Here is a 24,563-nt window from a genome sequence, read left to right as displayed (position 1 = left end):
ACATAGGAGGCTGCATGGATGTGAACATAGGATACTGCATGGATGTGGACATAGGATACTGCATGGATGTGAACATAGGATGCTGCATGGATGTGAACATAGACTGCTCCATGGATGTGAACATAGGAGGCTGCATGGATGTGAACATAGGATACTTACTGCATGGATGTGAACATAGGATGCTGCATGGATGTGGACATAGGATGCTGCATGGATGTGAACATAGGAGGCTGAATGGATGTGAACATAGGATGCTGCATGGATGTGGACATAGGATGCTGCATGGATGTGAATGTATGATGCTGCATGGATGTGAATGTATGATGCTGCATGGATGTGGATGTATGATATTGAATATTCCCACATGTACTTGTTTATCCTAAAAGTGGAAGAATAACCCAAAGCCAAACCACTGGAGTGATTTTTTTTACCCTAAGGGAAAAGGAAAGAAAAATAGGAGGAAACACACCTTGTTTTATACATTGTATTTTGGAACAGGAAAATTCTTTTTATAGTTAAAAACTTAAAACTTCCCCTCCCCCCATAAAAAGGCTGCTTGATTTGCCCACAGTTCCTCCTGCTGGGGCAGTAGTGAGAAATTGCTAATAAGTTTAACTTTCACTCTGGAAATTTACATTCTCTTCGGTTTAAATCCAGAAGACTATATGAAGGTAGTTTCAAAGATTTTTTTTCTTTAAAGAAATCCCACCCTCACCCCCCCCAAAAAAAGAAGTCCTAATGGGCAGTTTTATTCCCATCAAAACATGTAACAAGTGGTGGGTCCTGACCGTAATTAGCATTTTGGAAACTGAAGCAGTAATATCTTCAATTTAAGACTAGCCTGGGCTAATACCAAGACCTATCTCAAAAAGAAAAAGAAAAAAAGAAAGGAAAGAAAGAAAGGAAGGAAGGAAGGAAGAAAGAAAGAAAGAAAGAAAGAGGAAGGAAGAAAGACAGACATACAGACACTGGGGTAAATGGTGCATTTGATGGTTTTAGCAGGAAAAGTCTATAGGTGATTGTTGATGTGTTCAGCCTAGGGATTCAGTGGCCAGTCTTCCAGGCTGACACATAATACAAGGCTTTGGCAGAATTCCAAGCATTTTGTACACCTGATCTACCTTTATGACTCTGGGTAGGAAGGGAGGGAAATTGAGGCACACAGGAAAGGGGTGATTGACATGTGCTTCCTGCTAAAATGAGAACAAGCATGACTAGCCTTGACTGGCCCCTTCAGGCCATGCATGTGCCTGGTCAGAGGGCGAGCAGCCTGTTTCAGGGGTTAGTGGCAGCAGGAAGACCTTGTTTCAAGGACACCGAACCTCAGATTACAGGTCTTATCCAGGGGTGGCAGAGTTGAAACTAAGAATCTAGCAGCTGCCACTGAGGGTTTTCTCATTGACTGAATCACCAAAGGGTATGAGGTGGGTGGTATTATGTGTACATTCTAGAAGCCAGTATAACCTAACATGTGACAGCTTACCCGTTTCTGCAAAGAGGAGGAGTCCAGGTTGGTTCTGCAGTCCGATCACATGACAGCTGAGCTTCTCAAGGTCTCCTGATCAGTCTAGCTCTGGTTCTGTCCACAGAACTGCAGAAGAGAGGATGCCAAGCATGCTGGGGAGTTGTGAGATTCCTTGACAGACAGTCACCATGTTGTTATAAGTTGTCTGTCCTTCATAGCCGACTTGAGCCCATGGGCTTTGTGGGATACTCTACTGATCCTCTCAGGACTACGGCAAGTTCTTAGGAATTGTGAGACCCATATTAGATTTTTCTGTAACAGTATTTAGCTCAGCATTTCTTATGGTGGGTTTGGAGGCACACAGACATGGGTTGGAATTTCAGCCCCTTAAGTGTGCCCCTTGACCCCATTATCTTGCCCTTCCAAGTTTGTAAGCTGGACATGGTAGTTAATGCGGCTTTAAAATCTCTAGAGAGTCTTTTGAGCTTTTGGGCTAAGTGGCAGTGGCAGAGATTACAGTTCTACCTAGTGAGTAATGTAATGCCCTGCTCTGCCCTGCTCTGCTCTGCCGGAAGACGGAAACCTGTGATCTCCTTAGTCTGTTGGTGAAAATCAGCAAAGGGTTCCATTAAGGGACTGATGATGATTATGGTTTGTCACTCAAGCTGAACATGGGGCACTGGCACATAGTTGGCCTCTCCAGATATGGCTTGAGGAAACACAGGTAGTGTGGTATGGATGCCCCTCTCCCCCAGCTTCTGGCCAGCTGGCTGCTTCCTTCATGGGTAACTGGCAGATAGGTATGACCCTGTAATAACAGACTTTTTGCAGTTATCATACTTCTAACTCGGAGAGAAGGGGCCAGCTCCATGCAGCTCAGACTGAGAGAAGGTGGTACCTAGGGCAGCTGTGGGCACGTTGTAGGGTGGGCACCCCTGAAGGGAGAGTGGGTTCAGTGACAGGTGTCTGTGCTGCCTTTCTAGTCCAGGTGTTCTATGGCTCAGCAGTCGGCAGCATGAGCTCTTCGGCCAAGGGAGCCATTGTGCCATGACTGCTGTCCTCTGCAGCCGGAACCCGCCACATCTCAACCTGACACCCAAACACAGGTTTTATATCAGCCTGGAAATCCTGGGGAAACAATACACACTAATGAGGTTAACGTTTGCTGTGGAAATGCCCACTCTTTGTGGGAGAGTCGGGAAAATAAAACACTCCTTCGCCCTCAGATACCCTGAGTAAGGCAGGCCTTCATATTTAGCCTGTGGAAGGCTGAGGCTTTAAAATCAAAGATACGTGAACCAAACTGCAAATTACCTACGCCTCAGCCACCACAGGTGTTGTTCGTACACCTGTTTTATTAATTGGGCAATCAGAACCCTTTGGCAGGCCTGTGTGCTCTGGGCCCTGCTCCCATTCTGCCTCTGGTGGCCTTCTCCAACCTCGCCAACTGGGCTGGGTTCCTAGTCCCTGTTTGAGGAGCCCCTAGGGTGTGTTCATTGCCCATCACTCTGCATCTCCTGATTTCTCCTCCTTTCTCATTTGACTAGCCCATCAACTGGCTGTATGTACCATGGGAGAACCCAGCAATGGGCACAGAGCCACAGAAATGCATACAAGCTGGCGAGAGACCTGTCTGTATGTATGTAGCTCACAGGGGTTCTGCTGACCATCAGAGAGGCCAGCAGGTCTGCACAGGTTTCTCTTCCCTTCCTCCAGGAGCTCCAGTCCAGTCCTCAAGTGCACTCTATGGAGAGCCAGGCTTGAAGGTCTCTCATCAGCTCGTATGTTTTCTGTGGCCCGTGCCCATTGCTGGCCTCTCCCATGGCTCCATTTACTCCCCTGTGGTCTCATAGCTCCTGGCTGGGACTTTTCCTCTTCTAACCCCTTATTCTCCAAAATATCTGCAGAAGTCTGTTAGCCCCAAAGGTCTCCATCCTCCAGTGGGTTGCTGACCCAGAGGTTCTCAGTCCTGAGTTAGAGGAAATAGGTTCAGGTCTCTCCTCTGCAGCATCGTCTTCTCGTCTGGAGTCATCTCTCTGTACTCTCCCTCTGCAGGCAGTGTGGGCAGGAAGGGCTGATGGGCACTCCATAGCCTTCTGCCATCTTAGATATTAAATACATCTCTCTTTGCCAGCCACAGCCCGTAGCTTCCTTTCCAGCCACACTGGTATGCACCCTGTCCTTCCCAGCCTCTTCTGTCATCATGTGGTTTCCTGTCAGAGGGCCCCTCAGTTCTCCCATGGCCTCCTGTCCCAGGGAGCTGAGATTACAAATCTGTGCAATCAGGCCTGGCTCCTTATCTTATCTATGGTTTGGCTCTCTTGTTACTTCTCTGAAGAAGCCTCCCTCCTCTCTCCCAGTGTCTATGTTGCCTCTCCTCACAAGGCAGCTGACTTATTGCTCCCTGCAGAACATGTATGCCTCGTTTTGCTTTCCTCATTAAGGTCCTGTCAGCCCGGGTAGCCATCTCTGCCCAGTGCAGGTCAGCCTGCCTTGGACTCCGAGGCACCAGCTGCCTAACTAACTGAGCTAAGCCCATTCCAGACTTGCTCTCCCTCAACCATCTTAGCGTCTGGCCTCTCTGTGCTGTTATCCCTGCCTTCTAGAAGGGAAGGAAACCAAGGCTGAGAAAGCTCAAGCACCAGGTCACAGAGCTAGCAAGTGCCGTGCTGAGCTCCTGTCCTGGCTTTTGCCTTTAAACCCTGTTACAGGCCCCAAGTGAACGGGGTACACATAACTCTCAAAGCAACTCGTGAAAGCCAGCAGGGCCTATAAGCTTCTGACGATGCCACAAACTCTAAAATGTGTTTTGTTTTGTTTTACTCACTGTTCAGGGGATTTTATGAAGGTCAGGCAGGGTGTGTCGTGGAGGGAGCCAGAGAGACCGCTTTATGATCCCAGGGGCCACTGGCTTCTGGGAGCTGGCCTTCAAGGTCGCTCATGTGAGCAAATGGAACCCTGGGGTATTAGAAAGGTAGCAGCATTGCCCATTTGCCTCTGCATTTCTTTCTCTCTTACTTTCCTTTGTTTTTCTTTTTTTCTTTTTTTTTTTTTTGGTTTTTTGAGACAGGGTTTCTCTGTGTAGCCCTGGCTGTCCTGGAACTCACTCTGTAGACCAGGCTAGCCTCGAACTCTCGAACTCAGAAATCCGCCTGCCTCTGTCTCCCAAGTGCTGGGATTAAAGGCGTGAGCCACCACCACCCGGCCTTCCTTTGTTTTTCTTGAGATAGACTTTTGCTCTCTAGAGGCTGACCTCAGCCTTTTGAAGGCTGGGATTATATTCTAGGGGCCCCATAGCTGGCTTCAGGATTTCTTTTTAACCAGACAGATGCTTAAGAGGTACAAGCCTGTCGGTTACTGTCTCGTGGTCTCCACCATGGAGACCAGTCCTTCCATTGGAGGGCTCTGCTGTGTAGAAGGAAAGGTGTCAAGACTGAGAAGCAGCTGTAATTCTCAGCAAAGGGGTTAATGTGATTCAGAGACAAGGGATTTTTACTGTTAAAGTTGGGAGATGGAGAAGCCCTGACCACTCCCAATTGCAAAACAGCTCCCAAATGCTGGCTTCCTGACTCGATCTGCAGGGACTTGTTCTAAGCCCGGGTGTTTTTACAGCCCTGCCTCCCTGCCTGGAATTTCTGAGGGCCCTTGAAGCAGGCGATGAGGCTCTGCTGCCAGCTGTAATGGCTTCTGTAAGTGAAGGAAGCTGGGGACTGTCAGCATCTCCATTGTGAGGGGCTGTCTGGGTGGCAGCAGCCCCACACAGGTGACAGGGTGTTTGAACAGACACTAATGATCTCTTAGACCCTGCAGCTGTGCAGTTGTTTAGGTTTGACTGCAGTCCGGTTTTGTATCTTAGGAAGCAGATATTCAAAACAGTGATACATTCCCCATGCACACATGGGTGAACACTGGCTTTTAGCTGTGGTCTGGGCTGGGTGTAGAAAATCAGTTTGTATCAGGGGCACACATTGCTGGGGAGAAGAAAGAACAGAGCAGAGCTGAAGGGCATAACCTTGAGGTAGTAGTTCCATGTTCTAGTCCTGAATGGTGGCAAATGCGTGGTGTTGGGAACAGAGGATGGGTGGGGCGCTGAGAGTCTCATCATTTCAAGCACTGAATTGGTAATGGATGGAGTCTTTCTAAAACAGGGTGAAATACTCAGAGACCATAAGCCAGAATCGGATAATAGTCAAAAACCGTGGACTTGAATATTAATAGCCAAAGAGGGCTTCAGAGAGAATCTGAGGGGGTCTCTTTACATGTATTTATTTGTGTGTAGTACACATGTGCTATGACATACATGTGGAGGTCAGAGGGACAGCTTGCAGGAGTTGGTTTCTCCTTCCACCATGTGAGTTCTGGGGATTAAACACAGGTTATCTGGTTGGTAGCAAGTTCATTTACTAACTGAACCGTATTGCCAGCCCCAAGATTTTGTCAACTTTATAGACAGGAAACTGAAGCCAGACTAGAAAAGCAGTGTGACTGAGGTTCCAGTGTGTTGGTCCAAGAACCCAGACAGCTTGCTAGTCCAAACTGAACCTGGAAGATAGGGTTTAGTGGTGGCACGGAAGTTCAATGAGAAGCTTGCCAGTGCGTGATAGGTTGGTTGGAAGACAGTGGCGGGTGTTAGCTGGGCCAAGCCAGGACTTGTCAGACATGGGTGCCTAGGTGTTTTTGGAGGTGGAAAAGAACTAATGGTGGGGGCATACTCCTGAAGAAGAGAGTGTCTTTGAAAATGGGATTTAGAATTCCTTACTTTTCCTTCTGCCTCATCTCCTAGGTGATTGCTGTGGTAATGGACGTTTTCTCAGACATGGACATCTTCCGAGACCTGCAGGAGATCTGTAGGACGCGGGGGGTGGCTGTGTACATCCTTCTGGACCAGGCTCTGCTCTCCCACTTTTTGGACATGTGCATGGATCTGAAAGTTCATCCTGAGCAGGAAAAGGTTTGTGGGACACCATTTCTGTCTCCCCACTGTTGGTAACGTGGGAGAGCACCCATGATCTACAATGTGCTGGTGCTAGTGCCGGTGCTGGAGCTGGTGGTGATGCTGGTGTTGGTGCTGGTGGTGATGGGTTCCCCACTAACAAGTGAGGAAACTGAAGTCTCACAGAAAATGGCCACCACCCATGACCTTGCAGTTCCATTCCTAAGTGACGTCCCAGAGAAATGAAAGCATATGCTGGTTTATAGGTGCTGGAAGTTTCATCAGCTAATAAGTGGATAGACAATGCACTGTCTGTTCAGAACAATAGAATATTATTCACCCTTCAAAGGGACTGAAGTACTGACACATGCTACCACATGGGCTACCCTGAAAACACTGTAATAAGTGCAGGAAGCCATATACAAATGATCACATGCACTGTGATCCCATGTATGTGCAAGCCCAGGTGACAGGGGCGTCTGTAGTGACAGAAGGTAAATTAGTATCGGGTTTGTGGACATGTGATAGAGGGATGGATAGGTTTGTGACTAAGAGGTTCAGGCTCTTTGTTTGGTTGGTTGTTTTTGAGGTAATGAGAAGGTTCTATAATTGTGCAAATGGTTCTGTACATTCATAAATAGTACAGATGTGCACATTGAGCAGGTGAATTATGTGGTGTATGATTTACATCTCCATTAAGCCATCGATAAGAAAAGGCATAATGGCTGTCAGGTTTCTCAGCAGTGAGTACAGACCTGCCCATAGCCAAGCCAACGGTTGGTGGCTCCAGGGGGCTCCACTTTTTGCTACAGTGGCCATTTTGGAGCTCTTGTTCTGTCCCTGGGACTGCCTACTGCTCTGACAAATGTGACATCGCTAACTCTCATGGCGGCCCTGTCATAGCGGTCCTGATGCGTTGGGTCTGGAAACAATGATGTCGGGAGCCCAGGAGTCCACAGCTACAACACGCCCCGCTTTGACTCAGTCTGTCCTCCTCTCAGTCGCTATCCCGTGTGCAGTCGCCATCACCTACTGCTGCCTCCTCCTCAGGACAGAACCAGACTTTATGTCTTCCTCTGGGCATGAAAGTAATTCAAGTATCTTGGTATAAGGCCACAGAGTTGGCTTAGTGTCTTTGAGAATGAGGTAAGACAGACATTTGTTACAGACTTCATGTTTAAAGAATAGAACAACTTATGAAGCGAGAACCTGCCTTCCCCTCATGCTGCCTGGCACTTGGCATGAGGAATGGCACGATCAGCAGCTGCCAGGCTTCTTGCCACTCCAGGCCTCTGCATGAGGCTCTGATTGCATAGTACCTTGTAAACAGGCAGCGTGGTTTACAGCATTTTATCTCATTGGCCTCTCCTTCAGAGTGTCTGCTGGCTGGTTTTTGTTTTTGTTTTTTTCTAATGAGCAAACCAAGGATTGGGCTGAATTAGATGATTTACCACCTTGTCATTTGTGCCACATAGCAAATTCATGATAGAGGTAGGATTGGACCTTCCAGACTGAATTGAAGCGGCCATGTGATCTAGCAGTCAGTGAGCTAGGAAGACTCAAGGAAAATGCCACTTGGGCATAGTAGAGAGCACTGCCACCCACCAGGTATCTAGGCCAAGGCTGCTCTTGTGGAAGCGCAGAAGGTGTCGGGGTATAATTTCAAGGTGCTCTTGGGTAATTTGGCTGAGTCTCAGCACCAGAAAACCCCCCCGACAGAACTGTTCTAGCTCTGCATAGCCATTCCCTCTGCTCCGTCAACAAGGCAGAGACTGCTGACTCTGCTGACTGCTGCCTTCATGGTGGTCCAGGGCCTCTGCAGGAAGTCTAAAGACAGTTTGTCTTTATAGTGGGTTATCTCCTTCCTAGGTAGCCACTAGCTTCGTGTGTTGTGGGCCTGTGCTTTTCTCAGAGGCATCCCCTGCCCTGTGCCCTGATTGGTTCAGAATATTGAGTTACCTTGTCTGCAAGAATATGGCTGCGTATTCACAGGCAGGTGTACAGAAGTGCTGTGTCCACAATTACAGGCCTCCATAATGTTCAGATGTGTGTTAAAGGGAAGGACACCGAGCCATCGCTAACCCTATAGGTATAGTGTTTCTATGGTTATTGTGTGTTGATCTGTTTAGGAGTCATTACCTTCTCCATCCAGCCAACTCCATATGCTCGTCTGTGGAATACTCCAGGTTTTTATTTTTTTTTAAAGACAATCTTTACCTTGAAATTAAGGTTTATAAAGGGTTTTAGAGGTGGATATCTGAGTTTTGTCTCTAATGCGTGTTTGGTGGCTCACAAACACGTATAATTTTAGCTCCAGGTGTCTGACACACTTACATGCACATACCCACATGCAGATACTCATAATTTAAATTTTTTAAAAATAATTTTTAAAAGGTTTAAAAAGAAGTCACTATGTACGCATTTGTGTGTGTCACCCTGGGGACAATTGTGCGTCCGTGTGTGTATACAGCGTACCTCTTTGGTCACTGTGTACCTGTAGAAGATGTAAACTGGCTGCTTAATTCCCACATGCTGTGTTAGAGGCCTACCTTCTCATTACCGCTTCAAAACCCTGCCAATATGGGGTGAAGGAAGTTAGTATTCCTTACTGATGTGGTACAAAGAAATTAGAGCAGTGCCAGCTTGGGTTTTCAGCCCTTGCCAAGTGTTATTCATTACTAACATACTTTCTTTGACTGTTATATCTCCCATGTTTGATTTCAAAGTCATTTCTTTTTGTTTTTGGTTTTTTTGTTTGTTTGTTTGTTTTTGTTTTTGTTCTTTTGAGACAGGGTTTCTCTGTGTAGCCCTGGCTGTCCTGGAACTCAGTCTGTAGACCAGGCTGGCCTCGAACTCAGAAATCCGCCTGCCTCTGCCTCCCGAGTGCTGGGATTAAAGGCGTGCGCCACCACCGCCCGGCTTCAAAGTCATTTCTTGGATTCCATTAATTTCCTCCAACAAGCAAATATTTCTTTATAATATATAGTACATTCTCACATGAGCTTAAGGGTCTCTAAATACAAGCCAAATGTAGTGGTGCAGACTGTAATCCTAGCATGTAGGAGGCTGGGTCTAGAGAATTGCAAATCCAAGGCCAGCCTGGACTATAAGGTATCGAGGCCTAGTAAGGCCTCTTCTCTTCCTATGAAAAGATGGACTAGACGCAGAAGTTACATTACTTGAGCAGTATCTGGCTAGTGTATCATGTGTGCTGTTACTATATGATGACTGTCCTAAGCCACTACAAATGCTTCTGTTTGGTAACAGTAAGCCCAGCCCACGGGATAGCATCACTGAGTTGGCCATTGACCTTTTATTTATTTATTTTTTTACCACGCCTTCCCCAACAGCTGATGACGGTGCGGACCATTACAGGAAATATCTACTATGCAAGGTCAGGAACAAAGGTTGTTGGGAAGGTTCATGAAAAGTTCACACTGATTGATGGAATTCGGGTGGCAACAGGCTCTTACAGGTATGTTCTGACTAGGTGCCTCATCAATTAGTCCAAACCCTTTAGAGGAATCAATGCTTGCTCCTGCCAATCAGAGCCCTGTGACAGTCCTCCAGGAGTGTGCGAATTGGTTCATAAAAGCCCTCTTCTGTTGGATGTAGACAGGGCAAGAGTCACTTTCTTTTCCCTGTGGTCCACAAAACTAAATCACAAGTTAAACTAAGCTTGAGACCCCCATAGTCAGAGTCTTGCATTCACGTCTAGGCTTAGGCCTTTGGGGAAAAACTAGAGGCTAATTGGCCTCAAATCCTGCTTCCCTGGGAGAGTTGGACCCCACCTACTCTGCTTACTTGAAGGTAAGGACATTGCAAATGTTCTAGCAGACTGAAGCTGCTCATTTATCCTTATCTAATAGGTCACTGCAATTCTTGTAATAAGTACTTTAGTCTAGAAAGCAGTGGACATGTTCCAGGCTCACCTCGGAAGTCCACCTTGCCAATAGCATCTTTGTATAGAGAGAATATCTTTGTATAGAAGATGAGTGAGGTCACAGTAGGAGATGTTAATCCCTGGAAGTTACACCATTCTTACTCATGCCATGTTAAGCTGTGTGCTTGGCTGTCTCTCTATTACATTGTCCAGTGGTACGTGTGAGGTACAGAGTTTGCAAAGAAAGCCTTGTTGCTGTAGCGTGTGCATCTCTTGGTTCTGTGCCAGCTGTGGGTTCTGTGGCAGGTGAGGTACTGTGATAAGCAGCTGTAGGTACCTTCCTTTTCAACCAGTAGCACCACTGTTCAGAGCCGAACACCTGTTCTTGAGACTTCCTTCTATTGGCACTTGTAAGTTCTAAGGGGACTTAGTATTTATCTATATTGATGAAACTTGGCTCTGAGTGGTTTTTGTCTATTTAAAAATCTCTAAGTATAAAACCTGCCCTCTACAAAAGCGTTGTTGTACCACCAATGACAATGATATTCTGTTTGGAGACACACTGCAGCCTCAGGGTCAGGTAGCCCCTTTGTTTCTGTTACCCCCTTGTGGGTAGTCCAAAGACTCATAAGCTCCAAAGCAGTTCTTGGGCAGCATGTGTATTAGTCATGGTTCCTGTTTGTTTGTATTTTTCTCTACACAGAGTTTCTCTGTGTAGCCCTGGCTGTCCTGGAACTCGATCTGTAGACCAGGCTGGCCTCAAATTCACAGAGATCTACCTGCCTCTGCCTCCCAAATGCTGAGATTAAAGGTATGCACCACTCACCACCCAAAGTCATGGTTGCAAGAAATAGTTTAAAATGAGTTTCAGGGTCTCCCATTAAAACTACCTGCTTCCAGTCCAAAGCTCACTCAAGACAGAGTGAGGCCACAGGTCCCAGAGAATGCTGGGAAGGGAAGGAGCGTCTGACTATAGCTCCCTGGGCCTGGGGTGGTGGGTGGGGTTTATCAGAACACTGTCTCCTACTTTGCCCTGGTCTTTATTGTCCTAGCCTCTTCCTTTGAAGGCAAAGACCCTTGTTTACTTCCCAACCTTTAGCAGCTGAAGCAGGAACACATCTCTGAAAACTCACTTGGCCCTGGTAGAGTCACATGTGCATACTGGATGAATCCCAGGGATCAGACATGGCTATCCTGGACCCTATGGCCACCCACTGAGACTAGAGAGGATGTGTTCGTGAACGCCCTTTCAGGTAGAGACAGGTGTAGGTTCTGTTTCCAGAGGAAGAGGAAGGGATGCTGGAGATACAAGGACACAGGCTAGTGAATCAGCTGTACAGTGTGCTGAGCACTGGCATCCTTGGTGGAGTAACCATCCCACTAGAGACACTGGAAGAGGAGCCACTAGCTTCCCATAGGGCACTCTGGCTGATTCTCTAAGGTTTAAATCGAGGCTGCTGGCCTAAATAGTTTATACCTTCTTGCTGGGATTTAAAGCTGAGCCTGAGGATTGGGTTTGTGTGTGTGTTGGGTTTTGAAGTATGTATTTGTTATTTCATGTTAGCACCAAAGTTATCACTCTTACATGGCAGCTACTGAGAGCAGGGAAACTGAGAACACTTATCTTTACCAGTTTGTGTGATTTTAATCCTTCAGTTTTACTTGGACCGACGGCAAATTAAACAGCAGCAACTTGGTAATTCTGTCTGGCCAAGTGGTTGAACACTTTGATCTGGAGTTCCGGATCCTGTACGCCCAGTCAGAGCCCATCAGTTCCAAACTCCTGTCCAACTTCCGGATCAGTGGCAAGTTTGACCATCTGGCTGACCTAAAGCCACAGTCGAAAGAGCGCACGCTAGGCAATCTGCTGCGTATCAGGCTGGCCAGACTCTCAAGTACTCCCAAGAAGACCAACCTGGGCCCAGAGGTGCCGCCAAAAGACAGAGCCAAAACCAAGCGCCATGACTCTGAGACTTCCACCATCAGCGATGAAGACTATTTCTACAGCCACAAGGACCAGCTAGAGGATAGCAAGGCAGCTGATGCTGCTACCCAGACAGAGCCAGGAGAAGAGATGGCTGCAGTAAGCCTCAGTGAGGTGGGAACACAGACTAGTTCCAACATGATGTGTGTTGGGACCCAGACCACAGTTGTCACCAGGGCAGCGAGCTCCCAGGCCACAGTGTGGTCCCAGTCCACGGCCACGCAGACTGAAGACGAGGAGAGCCTCCTTCCTGAGGGTTCCCCGTCTAAAGAAGGGTCACCAGCATCCAAGATGTCGGTGTCGAGGTCTTCCAGTTTGAGGTCATCCTCTTCTGTGTCTTCCCAGGGCTCACTGGCAAGCTCGGTCAGCTCCCATGTTTCTCTGACAGGCGCTGATCTCCACACTCCCGGATACCCCAAGTACCTGGGTCTGGGCACCCCCCATCTGGATCTGTGCCTGAGAGACTCGTTCAGAAACCTGAGTAAAGAACGGCAGGTCCACTTCACTGGCATCAGGTCTCGGCTCACCCAGATGCTCACTGTGCTCTCAAGGAGAACGCTCTTCACAGAGCACTACCTCAGCTACAGTCCTGGAAGCTTTACCAGAGCTTCTACAAACCTGGTTTCTGTGAGGGACATAGCACTTTATCCTCCCTATCAGTGACTGCTGGGTTCAGCCAGCCCTCTGTCCTGAGGCCGAGAGAGCCTCACATGCATGCCCCCAGCTACCCTCTTTCACCTGACACTGGGCCACCTTCGCCTTTGATTCTGCAGCATTGTTTGATATTCTTAATTTTTGTTCTGTGGAAACCATCTATTGGTTTAAACACTATAGGTACTTTTTCCTCGTTTGCACAATTTTAATATTCTATCACTACATAGGTTTTTAAGGTTGGTTTGAGAGATAAATATTGTTGTGTATGTGTATGTTCTCTGTCTTAATGCTTTGAGTTACCACTGTTTTTAAAATCAGAATCATATTTAAAAGTTAAACACCATTGTTTCTTAACTGACTTTCTCTTGAATATCTGTGTTCATAGTATTAAATAAGTATAGACAACTTTTTGTTTGCCTGGATTTTGTTCTTCTTTCTGGCAACCTTTATCTCTAAGGGTGTGTCATAAATAAATGTACCATATAAGTATTTGTGTGATTCTTTTTTGTTTTAAAAACAGTTTTGGGAAGTACATGATCCAAATTGTAAAGGGGCAATGTATTCACTTAAGAAGCTGGGTGGTGGCACACGCCTTTAATCTCAGCACTCTGGAGGCAGAGGGGCAGAGGGGCAGAGGGGCAGAGGGGCAGAGGGGCAGAGGGGCAGAGGGGCAGGAGGAACTCTGAGTTCAAGGACAGCCTGGTCTACAGAGTGAGTTGCAGGACAGCCAGAGCTACACAGAGAAACCTGTCTAACCAAAAATTTAGGAGAAAGCAAAGTGTGGTGGCCCACGCCTCCGATCCCAGCACTTAGGCAAAGACAAGAAGGTCCGAGTTTGAGGCCAGCCTGATCTATTCAGGGAGACCCTGTCTAAAACACAAAACACAAGGTTAAATGACTTTGAGCTGGTACTGGGGTCAAACCATCCTTGGCACAGTGAATTACTGTACGAGTGAGGAAGCTTGCCAGCACAGCAGGCCTTTATGTGCCCCTTTCAAAGAAAAAGCCTAAGCTTCTTCAGTGAGGACCTGGCTGTCTGCCAGAGGAGTCCTGGGTGTACATTCCTGGGTTCACATTCACTCTAGTGGCCCCACTGGCCCCAGTTTCATCAGATGGGTGTATTGTCAATGATTTAGCAATCCTATATTCCAGAGTAGGGGCAAGAAAGGACACTGATAATTATCCCAGATTCCTGGTCCAGTGTCAGGCAATGTAACTGCTTATATCCTGCTAATCAGGATTGGTATGGCCATGGAATCCTGGCTTTGCAAGCCCCATTCATAAAAACAGAACAAAAGGAAGAGAGAAACCATGGCTTCCTCTTCCTGGCTTGCTAGCCCAGAAATCTATGTGAAGTAGGGCGTTGTCTGTGGGGAGACTGCTGACAGATGCAGATCAGGAATGTACCCTGCAGATGTTGATGAGTGCTCAGGGCTCCTCTCATGACAAGGCTATCTGCTGTGTTAGTGCTCTGGACTGTTGCTGTCAAGCACGTGTCAGGACACTGGGGCATGGCTGTGAACCCTCTGGGCTAATCCTTGAGTATATAGTTTGCAGACTTAGCTTGCTTTACGTGCTGCCTTAAATCCTCATGCTAGCCCAGTGACTACAGGTTCGACAGCTGGCATTCCCACCCTCAGATGTAGAAACAGGCTGAAATTAATTAGCCTACTCAAGATCATATACCTGGTATATGATGACATAAAGAGACAGGTGTTCAGATCCTCCATTGTGTGCCTCTCTTCTTCGCTTGCAGTAGAGAGGCCTTGGAGCATGTTGCTTGTGTAGATGTAGGCACAAAGTCCTGATTGTGATCATGCATTTCAATTCTATTGATATTGTGAGTCCACGTTCTATAAGGTTATTAATAGATGTTCATTTAAATCATCATAGGCTTGGAGATGGCTTATTTGCTAAGGTGCCATCCATTTAAGCATGAGGACTTGTGTGAAAAGCCAGACATGGCACCATGTACCTGGAATCTCTGTGCTGGGGAGGTGGAGACAGGAGGAGAATCCCTGGGGCTTGGTAGCAAGCTGCTCTAACCCCACTCAGCTGGTCCAGTCTCTAAAAATAAGGTGCATGGAACTGGCAAGGCAGCTGAGCAGGTCAAAGCATTTGCTGTCAAGCCTGCCGATCAGAGTTTGATCCCTGGATTCATGTGGTGGGAGAGACAATGACTCCTGCAAGGCATCTGATTTCCACACGTGTGCTATGGCATATGTGTGCACGCACATACCAAAAATCTAAAACTGTAAAAATAGAAAGTGAGGAAGAGACGACATTGACCTGTGTGCCCCCGATGGATGTATATACCCAGCAGTACACACATGTACACATACCATGTACATCTGAGTTCTAGGTGAGTTGTTAAAGTGCTTGCTTTGCAATCACAAGAAGCCACATAAATGTCATGATGGGCTCATGACATCCCGGGCTGGGGAGGGAGGTCCTGGGACTTACTAGCTGGTCACCCTGGCCTACTTGATGAACCTCCAAGCCAGTGATTGCGTTTCAAAAGAAAAAAAAAAGAGGAATAGCAGTTATTCTCTGGCTTTCATGTGCACACCCACCTCGCACAAATACGCCTACGTTCGAGCACGTACACACACACACACACACACACACACACACACACCTTTTTGAGAAATTCTAAACCAATAGAAATTTTTTAAACACCCATTTGAGGTAAGTTATAGTAGTAAATATTAAAAATCCTGGCCTAGGATTTTTTACCCCGTCTTTGGTAATTGAGTTCCTGGATTTAAAAAAAACACACAGCTTTTATATTTTTAATATGCCTTACAAAATGCCAGCACAGTAGCTGGGCAGCTGCCTACCCTTCATTAGGAAAGAATCTACGTTCCTTTCAATAACCCCAAGTTATTACTTATTATTTACTATGTTTTATCTGGGCGGCTCTTAGCTCCAATTGGGCAGCCCTTAGGGCCACTGTCTCTGTCTCTCTCTCTCTCTTTAAAATTTTTTTATTGGATATTTTATTTACATTTCAGATGTTATCCCCTTACCCCATTCCTCCCCCCACCCCCCGCCCAGGAACTCCCTATCCCAATCACCCCTCCTCCTGCTTCTATGAGGATGTGCCCCTACCTACCCCCCACTCCCACCTCCCCACCCTCAAATTCCCCCCCCCACTGGGCGTCCAGCCTTCATGGGACCAAGGATCTCCTTTCCCACCTATGCCGACAAGGCCATCCTCCCCTACATATACAGCTGGAGTCATGGGTCCCTCCCTATGTGCTCCCAGGCTGGTGGTTTAGAGCCTGGGAGCTCTGGTTGGTTGGTATTGTTGCTCTCCTCATGGGGCTGCAAACTCTTTCAGCTCTTTTAGTCTTCTCTCTCACTCCTCCATTGGGAACACTTTGATCAGTTCAATGGTTAACTGTGAGCATCTGCCTCTAAATGTCAGACTCTGGCAGACCTCTAAGGAGACAGCTATATCGGGCTCCTGTCAGCATGCACTTCCTGACTTCCACATCAGCATCTACCTTTGGTGACTGCACATGGGATGGATACTCAGGTGGAAAGGTCTTCAGATGGCCCCTCCTTCAGTTTCTGTCCCACACTTGGTCTCCATATTTGCTCCCTTGAGTATTTTGTTACTCCTTCTAAGAAGGACCAAAGCACCCACACTTGGTCTTCCTTCTTCATGAGCTTCATGTGGTCTGTGAGTTGAATCTTGGGTATTTCAAGCTTCTGGGCTAATATCCAATCATCAGTGCCTGAATACCATGTGTGTTCTTTTGTGATTGGATTATCTCACTGTCTCTTGACCCTTATCCCATGGCAGCTTCTTCCTCCTCCTTCCTCTCCTTGTGGTCCTTTCTCCTGAAGCCTTTGAAAACTCAACCCCACCTATGTCTCTTCTGCACAGCTATTAGCTGTTGGCATCTTTGCTTGTCAATCACAATTAACTGAGGGCAGGGTCACTCAGTGTCTTGGGGGACCCCCATGCGTTAGAATACAAGCAGCATTAGGCCAACCCACTACAGTATCGGTGGATTTCTCTGGAGTACTTGATCTGTCAAACACACTTATGCACACTGTCCTCTGTCTGCCAGCAGAAGTCACATAGGAACAAGAGATAGATGGACTCCTAAGAAAATCATTCAGCCTCAGGATACACCAAGCCTTCAGTCTGGAAAGTACCACCAACACTGCCTAAGCGGAATCTGAACTACCCGCATCAGTCTCCTGGCCTGCTTAGGAGTGACTGTATAGTTCAATGATTGGTCTAGCATGTGCAAGGCTCTAGGTTCAATAACCGGCATGGGCTCCTGTCCACCATAGCTGATTATTGGCTTCAGTCCCAAAGAAGAGGAGAGTAAGGGTTAAGGTTAGGGTTAGGGTTAGGGTTAGGGTTAGGGTTAGAATTCTCTCGACATCCATCTGATGTCCTACTCAGCCAGTACAGACTGAGCTGTAAATATTTAGGCTAAATTGCAATCTTTCCCCCAGTGCTAGGATCAAACCAGAGGTTACACATGCCATACACATGGTCTACCACCCAGCTACATTTCAGTCAGCATTTAGCTCTAAAAGATAGCTTCTTGAAAGAAAAGCAAACATAACAACAACAGCAACAAAAAATGGCCAGAGAGATAGATGACTCAGAAGTTAGAGTATCATTTGCTTCTAGAGAGCCAAGACTTGGTTACATAGCTTGTTTCACAAGCATCCTTAACTCCAGTTCCAGGGAATCCAATGACTCTTGATCTCCACAGGCACCCATATGGTACACAAAATACCTTTTAAAGACATAACCATAATGCAACTATTATACCTAACCACCACTAATAAAACTTCTCTATCAAATATTCAATGCTTAAGTACAACATAATTTCTTTTCCTCACTAATGACTTGGGTTAGTTTTTAGACCCATTCTTCAGGATCAACATCCTCTCATAATATAAAGAATCCATTGAGATGGCTACTTCACCTTTTTGGGCAGTGTTGATTTTTAACAAAGGGATTTAAAGTGGCTAACAAGAGAACCCAAGGCCAGGTGGCACAGATGGCCTAGTGGAGAAAGGTTCTTTCTGCCCAGTCTGACTACTTGAGTTCGAGTCCAGGAACCCACCAACCCCCACAATTTGTTCTCTAACATCTGCTGGAATGCCGTGGCACAAATGTGCTTGCTCCCAGCAAGTAAAAGTAATTTTAAAAATTAAAACCTAGTCTACAGGTTCACGTAACACAAAAGTTTCACTAAAGAGTCAAGGTTAGGGGACACAAAACAGAGTCATGCTTGAAGCTAAGAGTGTATGCTAGGGCATGTAAGATTCATGTAGGGAAACATGTAAATTTAAAAATTTCCATTAAAACCCTAACTTCCTCAACAGTTAATTGACAAAAGAGAGGTAATCTCACAAAAAGTAGAAAAAGCTATTTCTAATCGATATATCATATAGTCTGATTAATTGTCAGTGGAGCTATAAAAGTCCTTTGACAAAAGATTATTAATATAGATTTATATATCCTTAAATAAGGCCTTCATGACTCTCTGAGTGTGGAAGGAGCAACTGTTGGCGCTTCTGCCCTGATTTTACAAGAACTCTGAAAAATTGGCTTTAAAAACAAAAGAGGGGGAATGGTACCCCCTCAGAAGGAGTCCCCCTGAAATACTCTCCATCATGCCTTGTTCACTTTTCTCTCTCTAAAGCTGAAAGCTCATGGCAAATCTCTTGCTGACCATGTTGGTGACCTCGGGCACCACCAAGACCAACAAAACTTTGCCACAGATATGGGGAAGGACCCTCATACCCATAAAGGGAATGCCCCAGTCCCAGTTCCCTTATGGAGCCGAGGACTGATATGCCTGCCCAATACCACAGAAGGCACAGCTAATCGGCTACCACAAATATTAATGGGAAAAAATAGATACCCTCACAAAGCCAGGCCCAATCATAAATACGATGATTAACAATTTACATCCAGGGAAGAGAAATCTCCCTGAGAATCCCCTTCTTTTTTCTTTCCAGGTAAAATTGAATCACCCGTGATGCCTGCTATTAGAAGTTCTAACCCAGATGGACCAGAAGCCAGGAGCCTCGCCCTTACCCTCACCCCCTACCTTTTCCCACCTGCACAAGGTCCCCTGAAGCTGGGCAACTGCAAGATCCTGCTTGGCAACTGCAGATAGACTCAAAGCAGTGTACCATATCATCTGAAGAATAGCAGGGAGACCATAACTCAAGCAGTGTACCATATCTTCTGAAGAATAGCAGGTTCCAGTCCTCCTCGCCCCCACGAATAACCAGGACCTGCCGGTCGGGCCAAGTGGCACCCAGACGTGGGGCTCGAGGCACGGACCCATCCGGACGGACCCTCATTGAGAGGATGTGCGCACGACATCAAGATTGAGCAAGACAGAGATCATCGCCCGTGACCTGTCGTCCACGGAACCAGGTTGATGCTGCCATCAAGAAGGCAGTTGAAGTTCATTACCATCAGCTGAAAATTTAAGAAGATCCAGAAGTGACTCCGCAGGAGACTGACACAGCTGTCAGCTCCCCTGCCTCCCCCTACGGTCGACCCCTAGACTTCCACACCCTCCAGAAGGGTTCCTGGTATGCCTGGCTTTGCCCTCATTTCTCTCGCTAGAGAGCTTGGCCTCTTGATCACCACAACAAAAATTGGCTTTTTCCTAAACCAAGGCCACCCTTGATATGGCCGCTAACATTGGGGAGCCTTCCTTTATGACAATATTACACCCCAAACTGACAAATGGTTGGTAAATTGAACATTTACAAGAGACTAGGATGGCTGTGAGTTAGCCCAATGACGGGATTATTGTAGGTCCACTTCCCAGGGGCCCACCCAATGCAGCCGAAAAGGAGTGCGTGGTGCTGGGAGTGGGTGCAGCCTACATGGCCTAAGACAGGGCTCTCACCCTCCTTTCACCCACATCAGAGTCCCTTGACGTTGCCCATCGTCGACAGCCTAAAGCCTTCGACCATCGATGTGACTTGTCTCACATCAGTGTTTTGGGGTTGTGAACTTGTCTAAGACCCCCCATAATTAGACATCCAAATTCAAAACTCACATAGTTGGGATTGAACATAAGAAGCCTTCTCTAACTAAACAGAGAAGGGGGAGATGCCAGAAGCCAGGACCCTCGCCCTTACCCTTACCCCCTACCTTTCCCCACCTGCACAATGTCCTCTGAAGCTTGGCAGCTGCAAGATCCTGCTTAGCAACTGCAGATAGACTCAAAGCAGAGTACCATGTCTTCTTAAGAATAGCAGGGAGACCATAACTCAAGCAGTGTACCATATCTTCTGAAGAACTGCAGGTAGATCATAATTCAAGGCAGTGTACCATATAGACCATGACATGTTTCAAGGCACAGGCCAAGAAGATTTTGTACTTTTCCACCACCTGGACCCTCTTACCCCCTCCCCTTGTAAAACATGCTATAAAAAAGCATTTCATGTTCAAAAAAAAAAAAAGAAATTAAAAAAAAATTTTCCATTAGCCCAAGCCATAGGAACCGGGCTTAGGGACACCACTCAGTGTTCACAGGTGAAGAAAAACAATTATTCCTGATATTAAGGGGATACACATTTCTTACAAGGTTCTTATTAAAATATTACTGTGGAGGCCTGGAGATGTTGGTAGAACACTTGTGTGAACACTTGTGTAATACGCATGAAAAATGGGGTTTGATTGTCAGCACCGTGAATCCAGTATGGTGGTGCATACTGTCATTTCAGTGGCAAGGACAATAATGAGTTCAAGACCATCCTTAGCTACATAGTGAGTTGGAGGCCAGCCTGGGCTACATGAGATCCTGTCTTAAAATCAAACAAAAAAGTTAATTCTGAACTCCAAAGGGGTCATTTTGTGCAGCCATGAGGTGAACGTATCCAGAAGGGTTCTGTATGAATGAACCCTTATACTGAGTGCATTCAGGTAAACCTGTTTTCACTGGACTACAAACCTAGATAGGTGCCCCAGTTTGCCTGGCACTGCCTGTTTGCCTCTTATCCCCAGGTCCTATCTCTCTAACACTCCCTTTCAGGAGTGTCCCAGTTTTGAGGCTAGCCAGAAAGTATCTTGCAGGCCTAAGGAGGCCTTCCTAACCCATCCAGCTCCCTAGAGTCACAGGCTACTGAAGCTATCATGATTTAGGGTTTCTACTGCTATACTGTAACACCAGACCAAAGCAACATGGAGAGGAAAGAGTTTATTTGGCTTACACTTCCATATTACTGTTCATCATCAAAGAAAGTCAGGACAGAAACTCAAGCAGGGCAGGACCCTGGAGGCAGGAGCTGATGCAGAGGCCATGGAGGAGTGCTGCTTACTGGCTTGCTCCTCCTAGCTTGCTCAGCATGCTTTCTTATAGAACCCAGAACCACCAGCCCAGGTGTGGCACCACCCACAATGGGCTGGGCCCTCTCCATCAATTAGTAATTAAGAAAATGCCTTACAGCCAGATCTTATTGAGGCATTTTCTTAATTGAAGTTCCCTCTCTAGCTTGTGTCAAGTTGGTAGGAGACTAGCCAGCACATAGCAAACTACAGTCTTCTGTAGTTAGCTGCTGAGTGTCTTTCCTGTGGATCTTTCCACAGCTCTGCACTCTGATCCCTGAAGTGGGTGAACACTTTTTGCTTATGGTAATATGAATGTGTACACTGGTGTACAAAGCCAACAGACCTGGCACATTTGTATATGGGACCACAACTGCAGAAGACCCACCTTGAATTCTCAACAGGAAATCCTGGCATAGCACAATTGTGTAAAAACAATTCTATGAACCATCTCTTTAGGGGACATCTGTCTGGTCTGCTTTTTTTAAGAGCTGGCTGCTGTAGTGCAAGGATACATGATTTCAGTGTGATAGATTATTTTAGCTTCATTCATTAATCCTTAGATAACCATGCCAAGATTTGTGAGGAGCCATTCTATCCCCAATGCTCTTTGTGGTTCTAGTGAGGCTGGCTGGACTTGGTCCTGGGGATGGGACATATGATCTAGTTCTAAGCAAATCAGGCCATCATATTCTTTGGCCCCACTGATTGATTCAGGGATGGATACACAGGCCAGATAGAGATATATTTGCTAGGGAATTTTCTTTTGAAATGCCTGATGGTTAAATGAGTTTAGACAGTGATTTGGCTATCTTGTCACCTCATTACAGCTGAGAGAGAAGGCAGCAGAACACAGATTTCTGGCTATGTCACATGTCCTGATGTCTTTAAGTCAGATACTCATAGACTTTTTTTTATATCTATGAACTACTTTTATTCATTATTCTGATCTCACCCTTGTATCCCAGGCTGGCCTGGATCTCACTATGTAGCCCAACCTGGCCATAAACTCTTGGGCATCCTCCTGCTTTAGCTTTCCCAGTGTTAGGGTTACAGGCATAAGCTACCATGCCTGCTCCATGAAGCATTTCTACTGACCTGATGCTGGTTTTCTACCACTTGCATCCATAACGTCTACAAAGGCATTCTTCATGTCTGAATATTATTTTCTATATGAAGGACTTTAATGAAAATATAAAAAGATAAGAACCAGTGTTGGGCTTATAGCTCAATAGCAGAGGGCCTAGCAGGCATGAGGCTCTGGGTTAGACTGCCAACATTGCTAGAATTATTTAGAAACATAGTGTTCAAATATGTACTTGCTCAATAGTCACTTTCAGCAATTGGCAACACATGCAAAATATGACAAGACTCTGTCCTCAAGAAGTTCTCAGCATCGGACTGGAGAGTTGGTTCAGAGGTTAAGAGCATTGACTGCTCTTCCAGAGGACCTAAGTTTGATTCCCAGCACCCACTTGGTGAGTCATAACTGCCTGTAACTCCAGTTTCAGGTGACCCAATGCCCTCTTCTGGCTTTCACGGGCACTAGGCACAAACTTGGTACAGAGACACATACATGTAGGCAAAATCATATACATAAAATATTTTAAAAAGCAGTTAAAAAAGGAATTCCCAGCATAAAACCAGAGGCAGATTAACTTGAGTTCAATTACACAAGTCTTAGGGTAAAATTGGCTTGTAAGTTCTACTCTACGGGGGAATATTTGATAGTGGAAATAGACAGGTCCTAGAGATGCTCCCTCAAGGATTGGAAGGCTTTAAAGCAGGGGTGAAGAATTCTCCACAGAAGGATCAGCATGTGTTGAACTTCATTTAATTATTAAGGAAACAAATCAAATCTAGAAATGAACGTGACATAAACTCAAATTTTGCTAGCTTGGTGTATTTGTCCTAGGAGTTGAGCTAATGCAAGCCAATTCTGACCTAGCGCCTGCAATGTCTTGCATTATGTTAGGTACTCTGTACCTCATCTCATTTAACACTCTTTTAAAGCTCAGTTTATAACTGAGATTAAATGTCAGCCAGGTGATGGTCAAGCTAAGGATTCTGAATCAGGGTTACTTGTTTCCAAAGCTTTCCAGAATTTGCCATTTCCTTCAGAGAACAAAGCAGTTTTTTCGGAGCTCTAAAAATGTATAGATTCTAAAGCCTCTTGATTTGTGGCTTCCTTGAGCCCAGCATAATGAGAGCTTCCACCCAGTAGCCAGTGGAAACAAGAAGCAGAGACCCACAGCCAAATATTAAATGGAACTTGGGGTGGGGGAAGTTTTGTGGAAGAGTTGAGGGAAGGACTGAGGGCCCAGAAGAGGACAGGGACTCCACAGAAAGAGCAACAGAGTCAACTGACCTGAACCCCTGAGGGCACTCAGAGACTGAACCACCAACCAAAGATCGAGCATGGGCTGTATCTGGTGCAGTGTGGTCTTCATGCGGGTCCCCCAAACAACTGGAGCAGGGGCTATTTCGAATCTGTTGCCTGCCTGTGGATCCCGTTCCCCTAACAACTGCTTTGTCTGGCATCAGTGGGAGAAGGTGCACCTAGTCCTTCAATGACTTGATGTGCGGTGGTGGGGGGTTGGGGGGGGATTGGGGAGGTAGGAAAAAAAAAACATTTGATTTATGAACGGTTGACTTGTTGGGAACACACTGGATGAATGCACTGGCCTGACTGATTTGATTTCTAGTCTCAGCTTCCAGCCAATTCGCTCCTGCATTTCATGTTCCGACATTTCTCTGAAGATCACAAGTTGCCTGTAACATTTCGGTTTTACTTGCTGATAATAAGCATCATTCTGTTTATCAGCGTTTATTCATTTACAGTTTACCCAGCCCCACCCTCGCCTGGGAAACAAGAAGCTACAGTTCCTGGGAACACAGAAGTATTAACTGAACCATCAGACGCAGGAGGTCGTTGTTACCACTATTATCTCTCAGTATGAAAATAAGGACACTAAAAGAGACGCAGCTGTGACAGTGTGTAAACACGAGCATCTCTCAGTTCACCAGGGAAGCCCGGCCTCTGCGTACACTCTTACGCCGGTGAGTGACAGCCCGGGAACACAGCAGCGCATTCCTAGAAGTTAGTGGGAAGCCAGAGCTCCTTGGCAGGGTAGAGCAGCCAATCCCAGCGCCAATATGGCCGCGCGGCATCACGTGGGCCAAGGAGCGGCCCTCAAAGACACGCCGAAGCGAGCTTCGGGTCACGTGATCCGAAGTGGGCGTCGCCAGGGGGCGTGGGTTCGCTTGGCTCCACCCGCCACCCGCTGCCCCGGCAGAGCTGCTCGT

The 24,563-nt window shown here is 46.5% G+C and overlaps 1 protein-coding gene across 1 annotated transcript in view; it reads left to right on the top strand.

The window, feature by feature from the left end:
• Positions 1 to 13,408, top strand: part of Fam83d (family with sequence similarity 83 member D) — a 20,981-nt gene extending 7,573 nt beyond the window's left edge. Inside the window, exons 2-4 of the mRNA XM_028786589.1 lie at positions 6,249 to 6,416; positions 9,749 to 9,873; positions 11,938 to 13,408. Coding sequence (XP_028642422.1) covers positions 6,249 to 6,416; positions 9,749 to 9,873; positions 11,938 to 12,928 — 1,284 coding nt within the window. The 3' untranslated portion in view covers positions 12,929 to 13,408. The remainder of the gene's footprint in view (positions 1 to 6,248; positions 6,417 to 9,748; positions 9,874 to 11,937) is intronic.
• Positions 13,409 to 24,563: the final 11,155 nt, after the last annotated feature.

This window comes from Grammomys surdaster, unplaced genomic scaffold, assembly GCF_004785775.1.
Source record: "Grammomys surdaster isolate TR1022 unplaced genomic scaffold, NIH_TR_1.0 125561, whole genome shotgun sequence".
In the NCBI taxonomy this organism is placed as follows: domain Eukaryota; kingdom Metazoa; phylum Chordata; class Mammalia; order Rodentia; family Muridae; genus Grammomys; species Grammomys surdaster.
Note: the sequence above shows the minus strand (reverse complement) of the source record. Positions and strands in the feature narration are given on the sequence as shown.